Source organism: Lepisma saccharinum, chromosome 2 (assembly GCF_977018435.1).
Source record: "Lepisma saccharinum chromosome 2, izLepSacc3.1, whole genome shotgun sequence".
NCBI classification, from domain to species: Eukaryota; Metazoa; Arthropoda; class Insecta; order Zygentoma; family Lepismatidae; genus Lepisma; species Lepisma saccharinum.
This window is the reverse complement of record NC_139230.1, coordinates 191521476-191534311: the sequence shown is the minus strand read 5'-3', so window position 1 is coordinate 191534311 and position 12836 is coordinate 191521476. Positions and strand designations below refer to the sequence as shown.

Genomic DNA, 12836 nt, shown 5'->3' with positions numbered 1-12836 from the left:
TTTCTTGCTAATGCGGGTTGTATACCTGCAAGGGAAAAGTTCAAATACATTTCTCCACTGTAAAAAAATAGTGGCCGCGGTGGCTCAGTGGGCGGCTCCTGTGGCGGAGTGGTTAGCACATCGCGCTACGACGCCAGGGGTCCCGGGTTCGATTCCCGGCTCGGCCATGGATGTTTGTGATTGTCTGTCCTGAAAAGTCTTGAAATTGAAATATGAATGAAATGATATGAGTGAATGAAGTGTGATGGGGGAAGCTTCCGCATAGGGGCTTTCCTTTTAATATAAAAAAAAAAAGTCGGTAACGCGTCTGACTACCATGCTAAAGGTCCCGGGTTCGATCCCCGGCCGGTTCAAATCCGGGAACTTTTCTAACGGTGGAAACGGCCCACCCAGCGTCGAATTACATGGGTACCTGGGGGAAACCCTGGGGGGTAAAGGCGGTCAGGGGCGTGATGCTGATCACATCACCCCCACTCACGACCGGATCAAGAAAATTGTGGGGCGTTACCCCCACACCCCCTATATGCCTTCATGGCGTGGTGCTATCCACAGGGGATGACTTTACCTTTTTTTTACTGTAAAAAAATATTGCACTTGTCAAACACTCTCTTCAAGCACTTCACATTTAATGTGCTTCAGTAGTGTTGTATATGCTGACAAAGTGATGGAAAGGAATATTGTCAATATTATATATTCTGCAAGTGTGTTAAGTACATTATAGAAATTATTTTATCATTTATAGTACACTTCCCATATTTAGAACATGCTGAAAATACTTCTTAGTACGCAACGAAAGAATTTATCATTACTGTAATATTTTAGGTGAAGGGATACATAGTGTAAATTTCTCTAGTGCAGGGTAATGGGGGTGTTAAGCTACATTTAATTAAAAATTGGGCATTTCTTGTTCACATTTGTGCAAATATAAACACACCTTTTTGTTTCAAAGTGGAATGGCCTTGTGAGTTCATGGTTGGTTATATGTGCAAATTTTGAATTGAATATTGAAACTGAATTCATAGAAATGACACTTTCAGGAGATACAGAAAATATCTTTTGCACAAAATGAGAGATCACAGCTCAGAAAAGGAAGTAAATAAATTTTCCTTCTAATTTAATCTACATGTTTATGCCTTATCGTGTATACAGTACATGCAGATTAACAATCACAGAATAAACCAAATACGAAAAAAAATCAATTATGAATGATGCAGAAGTGAAGTGGCGTTACACCATTAAAACACCTGGCGTAACTTTCCCAGGTCCAGGAGTGTGTTGATTTCGTGTTGGGTTAAAGAATGAAGTCTCTCATAGTTCATGAACACAACTATATATTGTAATAACGGATATTATATACACAAAGACACATGATATACGACGACGAAGTACCACCACTTGTGGTCGCGTCGCGCTCGCTCACACACACACACGAAGACAAAGACACTCGAGTTCAGTCAGTCCTATTGCGTCATGCATATGACACGTACATCTAGCGAGCAACTCTAACAACATTTTTAAATTTTAATTATATTACAGTACTGAACATCCTCCCCCACCTTGAAATATACATTTCAACATATTTTTAACCTTTAACACAATGATTGTGAGATTGAAATTACAATGTATACTAACGTATATAAACACTTCAAACACAACTTCTGATATTTAATATTTGACATTAACATATAGATTTCTCAAGTTTACTTCTCTACTTCAAATGGTAGCAATGATAATTTCACGGTTGGTCTCTTACACAGTCCATTTACAGTCTTTACTGTTGCTGATCGCACTCTTCCATCTCGTCCGGCATGAACCTCTACCACTCTCCCCAGTTTCCATTCTTGTGGAGGGATATTATCTTCTCGTACAATGACCATGATGCCCTCTACGAAGTCTCGATGTTTCGAGAACCATTTGGGACGCTGCTGAAGTCTGGACAGATATTCCTTTGACCACCTCTGCCAAAAATGTTGCGTAAGTTTCTGCATTAGCTGCCATCTTGACAGTCGATTAAGAGGAGTCTCGTTAAAGTCCCTTTCTGGTGCCGCCACTAAAGAATCTCCAATGAGGAAATGACCTGGAGTTAAGTCTTGCAAGTCATTTGGATCCTCCGACATTGGGGATATTGGTCGCGAGTTGAGGCACGCCTCAATCTGCGTGAGAACAGTGTACATTTCTTCGAATGTGAGAATTGTGTTTCCAACTACTCTCCTCAAATGGTGCTTTACAGACTTTACACCTGCTTCCCAAAGTCCACCCATGTGAGGAGCTCCTGGTGGATTAAAATGCCACTCGATCCCACTGGAAGCAATGAAATGCGATGTGGTTTCATCACGTTCTGCTCGTTTTGTCACTTCACGTACCTCCTTCAGTTCCCTACTTGCTCCAACAAAGTAAGTACCACAGTCGCTATACATATCACTAGGTTTACCGCGACGTGAGATGAATCTCTTGAGGGCCGCTAGGAAAGCCGCTGTAGATGCATTGGACACCATCCCGAAGTGGATAGCCTTAGTGCTGAAACAAACAAACAAAGCTACGTACCTCTTGTACTTTCGAGCACTTCTTCCAACCATACACTTCAACTGAATTGGGCCAGCATAGTCTATACCACAGTGTAAAAACGGTCGACTAACAGTCACTCTTGGCGGTGGCAAATTACTCATTATCTGTTGTGATGTCACGGAAGCATATCTGTGGCAGATGACACACCTTCGCAGCACTTGACGAACCTTGTCTCGGACATTTATTATCCAAAATGTTTGTCGCAGTGTTGACAGGACAAGCTGCGGACCTGCATGTAAGTTAATGATGTGCTCGTGTGTGATGAACAGCTCTGTTAATTTGTGTGATTTTGGAAGCACGATTGGATGTTTGACGTTATGCGGAAGGTTACTATACTCCAATCTTCCTCCTACTCTAATAACACCAATTTCATCAACAAATGGATTCAAGTATTGTAATTTGCTCTTTGAAGGTAAGACCCCTTTCTTGAGGGCTTGAATCTCACACGAAAATTCTTCTTGTTGGGCTACTTTTACTAATGCAACCAATGCTAACCACAGCTCTGATGCGCTCAATGGGCCACGAAGCTTCTCGTCGCTATGCTTGGCGTTGAATGCAAAGCGCCTACACCAAGCTGCAACCCTCTGCAATTTACTCAGCGACGAGTAATTCTCAAATAATGTATTTTCTGCTGTCCTCACCATGGCTACAAATGACAGTCTCTGCTGTGATGTCACTTCATCAGTATCACATGTGTAAGACTGCTCCACTGGCAACACTGAATTTTTTAAGAATGGGGGGGGGGGCAGTCCACCATAATGGATGATTAAGTAAAGCCGAATTCGTGATTCCACGGCTCGCACAGTCTGCTGGATTTTCCTTGCTAGCAACGTACGCCCACTGTATTTCTCCTTCTTCCTGTATCTTCGCCACACGGTCTCCCACGAAAGTTTTCCATCTCCTAGGAGAAGCACTAATCCAAGACAAAACAATTTTCGAGTCAGAATACGCTGTCATGGTTTTCAAGTTGACAGACAATGCTTTCCGCACTAAAGAAAGGAGACGAAGTAACAGCACAGCTGCACAGAGTTCCAACCTGGGAAGGGTTATAGTTTTAAGGGGGGGCCACCTTTGTTATGGATGCAATCATCTTCACTTGCACCTGCCCATTAGCACACATACATCTCACGTAGACCACTGCTGCATAAGCCGCTTCTGACGCGTCGCAGAATACAACCAAATGAATCTCCACGGTTTTTCTAGGAATAATGCATCGCTCCACTCGGATATCTTTCAATTGTGGCATATCCTGGCAGTATGCAACCCACTCTGCAGCCAAATTGCTTGGAAGCTAGTCGTTCCAATCAAGATCCAACTTCCAAAGCGTTTGCATAAACCATTTTGTCTTCACGGTCACAGGAGAGACAAAACCTACGGGATCAAACAGCTTCGATATCTCGGAAAGAACCAGTCTTTTAGTTATAATCGCTCGTTTGCTCGGATTCACCACATCAAAACACAAGTAATCCATAGAAGGGTTCCATTGTATGCCTAAAGTTTTCTTCGCGTCTTCTCCATTAAATTGGAACCGCAGATTTGTCTCCAACAAGTCACAGGGAATAATGTCCAGCACTCTCGGATCGTTTGACCACCACTTCCGAAGCTCAAAGCCGCCCTTGCTTAGTAACTGTGTGAATTGATGATACAACTCGATTGCTTCTTCAGTAGAATTGGCTCCTGTTAGAAAGTCATCCATGTACACATGACTAAGTAAGCTCTTTGTGGCGAGAGGATAATTCTCTCCTTCGTCATTCGCTAACTGTCGAAGCACTCTTGTGGCGAGAAAACCTGCAGGCTTAGTACCATAAGTAAGAGTATTTAAACGGAATTCCTTGATTGGTTGTTCAGGGGTCTCTCTCCACAAAATCAACTGAAAATCTCTATCTTCATACGTGACCTCTACCTGTCTATACATCATCCGAACATCAGAAATTAAAGCAACTGGGTGGCAACGGAATCGAATCAAAATAGGAAGTAAGTCTGGTTCTTGCTTTTCACCATTCATAAGTACATCATTCAGGGAAAGTCCACTACTTGTCTTGCAAGACGCATGAAAAACTACTCTCAGTTTAGTCGAACTGCTGCTTTCATTTGTTACACAATGATGTGGAATGTAATAAGATGTGGGGCGTACCTTGGGGGCCTCATCCTCCGCCACTGGTGTCACGTGTTGCAAGGTGAGATATTCTCGCATAAATGCTTGGTATTGTTGTTGTTTTACTGGATCTTTCTGTAATCTTTGTTCTTGTGATAACAAACACGTTCTTGCTCTCTCTTTAGAGTACCCTAATTCTTCCCAATTGCTCTGAAATGGCAAATGTACGACGTAGCGTCCATCTGTTTTGCGACGATGTGTAGTTTCAAAATGCTCTTCACATAAGCCCTCTTCTTCTGTTACGAACTCTCTCTGCGGCAATTCTTCAATCTCAAAGAATTTTCTTAATGACTGGTTTACATTATTTTCTTCAACTGACACATGAAGAGAGGTGAATGAATGTTTTGAAGTTTGTTGCTTTACTCCTCCGCAAATAACCCAACCTAAGCGAGTTTGAATGGCAATCGGTTCTCCTTCCTTGCCTTCTCGTTTTCCTCTCATTAGCAGCGACGCATATATATCACACCCGAAAAGGAGGTCAATGTTTCCCCTTGTATGAAATGGGGGATCAGCAAGGTCAAGTCCACGTATGTGACTCCAGCTCCCGGTGTTTTGAATAGTCACATGTGGCAGCGGTGACGTAATCCTTTTCACCACCAACGCAGAGGTTGTGTAGGAATGTTTACCGTCTCAGGACTCAATCGTGATATCAACAGCTGAATGTGACTTCCCAACGTTAACAGAAGAAATGCCTGTTACTGACACAAACACACTCTTTCTTTTCAGACCTAACATTTGAACTGCATTGGAACTAATAAACGAAACCTCACTACAACTATCCAATAATGCACGGAAAGGTTGACACTGGTTATATTTATCCTTTATGCTTGCAATTGCTGTCGGAAGTAACACTTCAGTGCTCGATTTCCCTTGATCGGACGCTAAATGTGACGTCACAATCTGATGCGAAGTTGCCCAAACTTCCTTGGGGGGAGGGGGTCACTTCACGATGAAGGGATGTATGGTGTTTCTTATTGCAAGTACGGCACAAACTAGCGCTGCATTTACTCACCTTATGAAAGGAACTAAGGCAATTATAGCACAAGCCACTACTTTTCACAAATGCCTCTCTCTCAGGCTCTGATAGACTATTATATTGATTACACTTATACAGCGGGTGGGACTCCTGGTGACATTTAGGGCAACACACTGACACATGAAAAGAACCCGCATTTCTTTTGGCACTGGAATCACTAAAGGGTTGTTTCACTGAGTATCCTTGTTGTTTGGGGCGTCTAGAAGACGCTGACAACGCTCTCGCTCTCGTATCGAGGAAGGCTCGTAGCTGCTCAAACGTCGTAAGTTGATCGGCTGACACACTAAGCTCCCACTGCTGTCGTGACACACTGTCGAGCTTCTCCACGGTATGGAAAACCAAAATGGCATCCCAATGTTGAACTGGAACTTCTAGAACTCTGAGTACACGAACACACTCGGTTGTTACGTCCGCGAGTTTTCGCAAGGCAACAGCTGATTCTGTCTGAATGCAAGGTTGCGACACGAGTCGCTTGATCGTGTCATTCACAAGAACGTGCCTTTGCTGATATCTATTGTTCAAAATTTCTCACGCTTCTTTGTAATTTGTGTCTGTAATCGTAATAGATTGCAGCCACAATGCAGGTTCACCACGTATACTAGACTTCAAATATTGAAGTCTCTGTGCAGGGGACAAAGAGCTATTATTATTATGCACAGATGCAACGAACAAATCACGAAACGACAGCCACTGCTGTAAGTTTCCCGCGAACACAGGCAATTTAGGTAGTCTTACGTCACTACTGGCTTTAACTGACGATGCACTGGCAGCCATTGCCACGCCCTGCTGCTTTTGAGCACGATACAATTTCACCAACATCTGCTCTAATCGGTCTTCAATCGAGCTGATTTCTGCATCAAACTCCGCAAACTGCTCATCACTGCACTCGGAAGACAGCTCACGTAAGAGTTTCTGAGTGTCCTCTGTTAATTGCACGGTTTTGTTGATGTACACGGTGACGCTCTCTTGTGAGAGGTCGTCTGACGCAATCTTGTTTTCAACACGCGTAACTTTGCGTTTCAGAACACGTTTGCACGAAAGTATCTGCTCCACAGTTCACAACACTAACACTAGTCCAGACACAAAAGTCAGAACACACCCGGCATGGGAGATAATGCACAAAAAGCTGCTGGTTAAATCAATTCACTACACGTGGCACGTACTGCGCAAATCCGGCCCGGAGGACCATGAAGCGGCGTTACACCATTAACACCTGGCGTAACTTTCCCAAGTCCTGGAGTGTGTTGATTTCGTGTTGGGTTAAAGAATGAAGTCTCTCATAGTTCATGAACACAACTATATATTATAATAACGGATATTATATACACAAAGACACAGGTTATACGACGACGAAGTACCACCCACCACTTGTGGTCGCGTCGCGCTCGCTCATACACACACACACGAAGACAAAGACACTCGAGTTCAGTCAGTCCTATTGCGTCATGCATATGACACGTACTTCACGTGGCAGACCTCCCTGTCATCTAGCGAGCAACTCTAACATCATTTTTAAATTTTAATTATATTACAGTATTGAACAAATAGAAAATCACTTTTAATATCAAACTATTGCGTGATAGTTGAGCAATAATTATGTGCATATGGATTAATGTATACATGATAGTTTGCAACCATTTTCTTGAGTACATTTACAAGGTTACATTTCAAAAAGCCAATGCAAAAGTTTTCCTTATAAAGGTAAAGCACAGCTCACTTGACTAGAAGAGTCAAAGTTTCGCCGTGTCTGAGAATTTTGTACGAGATTCCGGATCCCCAGTTAACATACTTTGCACGGAGTGAACTTAATAATTTACACAAGGAAAACTTAAGGAATAATAATACACATTGTGTACTCCCACCCACGATGGGTTCTGAGGAATATGTAGTGAATATATTTAACATTTAAATATTTATCTGATATTGTACAACAGTTTGTTGTAGATTTCTCCTATGCACAGATAATTTACATTCAGTTGCACCACCGAGAGAGCGAATTAATAAATTTAATCTTCTCTGCATTCAGTGGGCGTGACTGATGGTACGTTGGTTCCTAAAACATCGTGAGTCACTAATATGGTTTCGATATCTTACAACTGTTACAGTTTACAATCGTTTTAAGGAGGACTAAGAGCTTCTATGGAATGACAGAGGAACATAGCACCATCAGGAAAAATGGGGAACAGCATCAGTACGCCCTCAATACAGTTCCAATTTCCTAAACAAACGTTTACTAACTTGCTCCCTAGATGTCAGGCCATATGAGAATTTAAGTGGAATTTTCTTACAAAGTAAATACGAAAGTTAGTCCATTGAAATTTCTGATGTAATTCACAGATGTCTTTCCCGAATTGTGGCGGTTTCTTCGAGGGTTCTAACACGTGACAGGTAGATTATATATTTGTATTTCGAAAACATGTAGAGAGCGCTAAAAGTATAATATTCAAAAGATTTGAATAATAAAAGTGAAACACAGCTTGCTTGGCTGGATTGTTCAAAGTTCCGCCGCTTCTGAAGATTTTGTATAAAATTGTCGGTCCCCAGCTAACATGATTTTAAACGCATCTCCCAAAGATACATTTCTTTGATATCACAGATGTTCAGATATTTGCCACCGTTCCCCAGAATGGGAAGAGAAATTGTGTTCATACGACTCTTTCTGGCGCAGCAGGTACTTATACTCACTGCTAGAAATATGAACATGGCCACGCAGGGAGGTATCCAACGCCATTGTGCTCCTAGGCTTCAAAAATTTGATATTCATGCTTCGCGGGAAAATTCAGCGACACATGCTCATCAGGGTATGTAGCTTTAGTACTACTTTCCTCGCGGTACAAATCTCGTTTGGTTGTGTACAACTTTGCGACTACAAACCCAACACAAGACAATGTCCACACACTGCTTTAGACGTGCGTGACACAAACGTTGTTCGGGAATGGTCAAGGGAAACAAAGTCCTTCCATCGTTCTGCTTGTAGAAGAGATGTCGGGGGGAGGGGAGGTTTTAAGCCTATATAGTTGGTGTATAAAGTCGTTGGTGAAGGTTGTATATGAAATTCAAATGAAGTAAAGTTTGCCACATTGAGTCCATTTTAATTTTTGTAATAGTATAGTCAACGATGTTAGTAACAAGGACTGCTATATACAGCGTATATTGATACAAATGTAGATTGAATTGTATCTTCTGCAAATATGCTGTACGAAGAAACAGACTGCAGGATCTACCTAGTGGGACGAATGTACAAATCACCCTATTGAATTTGACAATTTCAAGTTGCAAATTAATTTACGCAAAACGAGGATAATTCCACGTGTAGTGGTGTGCAGTGGTCATTGTCGAGCACTGGCGTAATTAGATGGAGCTGATGGGGCTCATCCTAGAAGCTATTCACCGGATGTTTATATTTTCGTGAGTCTTTTGGAGCTGGATTGAACTTTACTTCCTGTGGAGCATGTGATCTTGAACGAGTGATTATTCTCAAATATCTACGTATCGTTTTCTGACAGATTCGATACGGAAAAATCAGTGGATTCAGGCAGTAAAACGAAAAGATTGGGAACAAACACACGAGTGATTAGGCGCTGCAGTCGGCGCTTCATCACCGCTAAGTAGACCCAATTAAAATATTTTACGCGTCTTAAAATTATAATTGTTTAACTTACTGAACAAGAAAATATTATAATTACATATGTTGACTACAAATTTCATATGTAACTGTTTGCCACCATGCAAGTCATTAGCCGTGATGGAACGAACACACTTGTGTGTAGCATAGAAATTGTACTTAAGGGCTCAAAGCTATAAAATTAAGGTGGTTGTATTGGAGTGCACAACATGACAACATCTGGTGTGATCGCAGTATTTCGATGTTTGTAATTAATCTCATCTTCATGTCAAATGCAGAATTCTCAAACCACCTGCATCAGTGGAAAATCCTTTTTTTCCCTTTTTCCTGAAATTACAAATCAGCTGGCATACATACAAATAAACCTTTAAATATTCAGAAATGCTAACACCATGAAACGAACAAGTACTAAACTTGAAATCAGAGAGAAACAAATGTGCCTAAAATATCAATAATTTGAAAATAAAATACAAGTCCTCGTACTCCCTCGAAGTTTCTAATATTAATTAGCATTGTTTTATGATGGAAATCATAAATTACAGAGAGATTTGCTCTGAAACATTATGATCCCATGCGTGCAATTACTGAGTTCATGGAAATGCCACGGGCTAAGCTCTTTGCAGAGTAAGTACAAATGAATCTTGTAATGATTGAATCTCATGGTCAGTTCAAGGAGATGCATAAATGGTCTGACTTTCGAATAATATATTATTTTCACAAGACGTATGGGAACACAAGAAGAATGTGGAAGTTTCGAACGATATAGTAATTATTACTTAAGGTTACTACTACTTGAATTTGTAGTTTTTAGGCTTAGAAAATTACACACATGAATTACAAATACAAGGTGATGATATAATGTCCACACCTAGCATAAGCTGCCTAGCCTTATGTAAATATATCTGATTGGAAATGCTATTTTGGGACTTTCAATCAGATTTCCCCATGCTGGAGTTTTACCAATTTGGCTCATACGGAAATTGTTCATCCATTTTGGATACGATCCTATGTTGAGCATCAAGTCGCACGGGAACACATTTTTATGTGGTTGTAGGTTGAGATGTGAAGATACATGTTGAACCTTATGTAAAATTACCTGATTATAACAATATTCGTGCTAAATTAGCTTACCACGTGACAGCTTGTAGATCATACACTGAAATTTTGAAATGTTAAAACTTCTCTGAAAATGACCGTTATTTTGATTTACTGGAAGAAGCAAATATACATGTATGTATCTCACCACAAATCATCTGTTTACTCTTACTTCCACGTAGTACACCCTGGACTGCAGTTTGCATACGAACGAAGCTCTGGCGACTGGCACTATGGCCAGGACAATTTTGTGTGTGTTGTCCTGTGCCATCTCCTTATATGTGCTGAGTGTCTCTTTACAGCCTCAGCTTTTAACCCGTGAGAATATTTCAATATTTTAGTTACGACACGACGTGACAGTTATGTTTATTTTAGTTCTGTTAACCTATGTCAGAATATTTTAGTCTTCCAACGTTACAGTTATGTTATTAGTTACATTTTAGTTCAGGTGAGGGGCTGGATCCCGTATAAAGTGACGGGTTCAAAATAGCCTAAGTGCTCACGCACTCAAGATTTTAAATTCAAATTTAAGAATATTATCTGTTTACTTTAAAGGGCGAGCTTCATGGGCGTCTGGAAGAGTGAAGGGCAAGGGAGGCCAAGCACTCCCCACAGAAAATGAAAGTAAACCAAAAATTATATATTTCACACACAGAATTTCATTTCAGCCACAATCAGATGTGTTAATTATTGCATGAAAATGATAAATTCATTTAGTAGCACCACCCAGAGAGCGAATTAATAAATTTAATCTTCTCTGCATTCAGTGGGCGTGACTGATAGTACGCCAAGTAAGCATCTTGCCCGACCCTGTGGCCGAGTGGTTAGCACATCGCACTGCGACGCCAAGGGTCCCGGGTTCGAATACCGGTCGGGCTTGGTTGTTTGTGACTGTCCATTCATCAATTTCATCATTTCAACACTCATCCCCATCTTCGCAAATTAGCCAAGAGGCACAAAACGCGAAGTAAAATAAACTAAATCAATCAATCAATCAATCAAACCTAAAGCATCTTGAGTCTTTTAATATAGTTTAGATATCTTACAACTGTTACAGTTTACAATCGTTATAGGGAGGACTAATAGCTTCTATGGAATGACAGAGGAACATAGCACCATCAGGAAAAATGGGGAACAGCATCAGTACGCCCTCAACGCAGTTCCAATTTCCTAAACAAACGTTTACTAATTTGCTCCCTAGATGTCAGGCCATATGAGAATTTAAGTGGAATTTTCTTACAAAGTAAATACGTAAGTATTAAATACTAAATGTTAATGAATCTCTTGGCGCGAGTTTGAACTATACTTCCGGTGGAGCATGTGATCGGGAAGAAATTAATATTCTCAATTACCTACGTACCGTTTTCCGACAGATTCGAGAGTTTATGAGTGGTTGGAAAGATTTAGAGACGGAAGACAAAATGTCAGTGATGGACATCGGATTGGGAAGCGAGTTTGCGTGGCAACTGAGGCAGTGAAACAGCAGATCAATCAGCGAATCCGTTAATTTAGTACACTTTTCCCTGCCATAAACAATTGTCTCCGTACTGAACCTTCATTTTGCTGTAGAGTTCAGAAGGTTTCACTTCCTCTGACCACAAAAAACGAATAACGCTTCGTGGCTCTTCTACGCCGCAAGTCAACAGTGGAGCGGCCATTTTTAATAGCTACTGCGCAGGCGCATACTGCTCGACTGTAACGGCACCTTTATGGCGTGTTGCTAAGGATCCTTTTAGAGTGCCGAAACACAAATTTTCGTTGTGCACAAATCTTAATGAAGTTTTGAATAATATTCCTATTATTTTATGACTTCCTCTCATACATTTTCCCATTTACTTACCTGATATTAAAAGTTATAAATTTTAGGTGTATTCATGTTATTTGTACTCCAAAAATTATATAATACACTAATATGAAGACTTAAATACCAACCACTCAGCTTATAGTTGTGGTTATAACATGGAAGTAAAAAAATGTAGCAAATTTCGCATACAAAAATACAAAAATTTCATTTCCCTAGGAACCCATTGCCATCCCATTAAGAAATTTTGCACACAAATAGTCAATTGATGCCTTCAAGTGAAACTTTTATTTAAAAAAAATAAAAATGGTGTTTTTGAGATTTAAAAAAACACATTTCAAGTTTTTTTTTAAAATTACAAAATTTTAATACCACATCCAAGTTGCATTTCAAATTAAAGCTAATTAAAAGCAGAAGAGAATGACACCAGATTGAACTCTCTAGTTCAAATAGTTTTTGATCTACAACTGTTTAAAGATTTCAAAATATCGTCAAATTTTGGGAATTTTGTTTTTTTGAAAGTCAATAACACAAAAACTAAGAGTAGGAAAAATCTGAA

The 12836-nt window shown here is 40.4% G+C and overlaps 2 protein-coding genes across 2 annotated transcripts; both read right to left on the bottom strand.

The window, feature by feature from the left end:
• Positions 1–1700: 1700 nt before the first annotated feature.
• LOC145983809 (uncharacterized) lies at positions 1701–3209 on the bottom strand. Its single transcript, XM_083116853.1, has one exon. It carries the CDS (start codon positions 3207–3209, stop codon positions 1701–1703), a length of 1509 nt encoding a protein of 502 aa, XP_082972979.1.
• A 647-nt stretch (positions 3210–3856) lies between these two features.
• LOC145983808 (uncharacterized) lies at positions 3857–4480 on the bottom strand. The gene has a single exon (XM_083116852.1). It carries the CDS (start codon positions 4478–4480, stop codon positions 3857–3859), a length of 624 nt encoding a protein of 207 aa, XP_082972978.1.
• Between the last annotated feature and the right edge of the window lie 8356 nt (positions 4481–12836).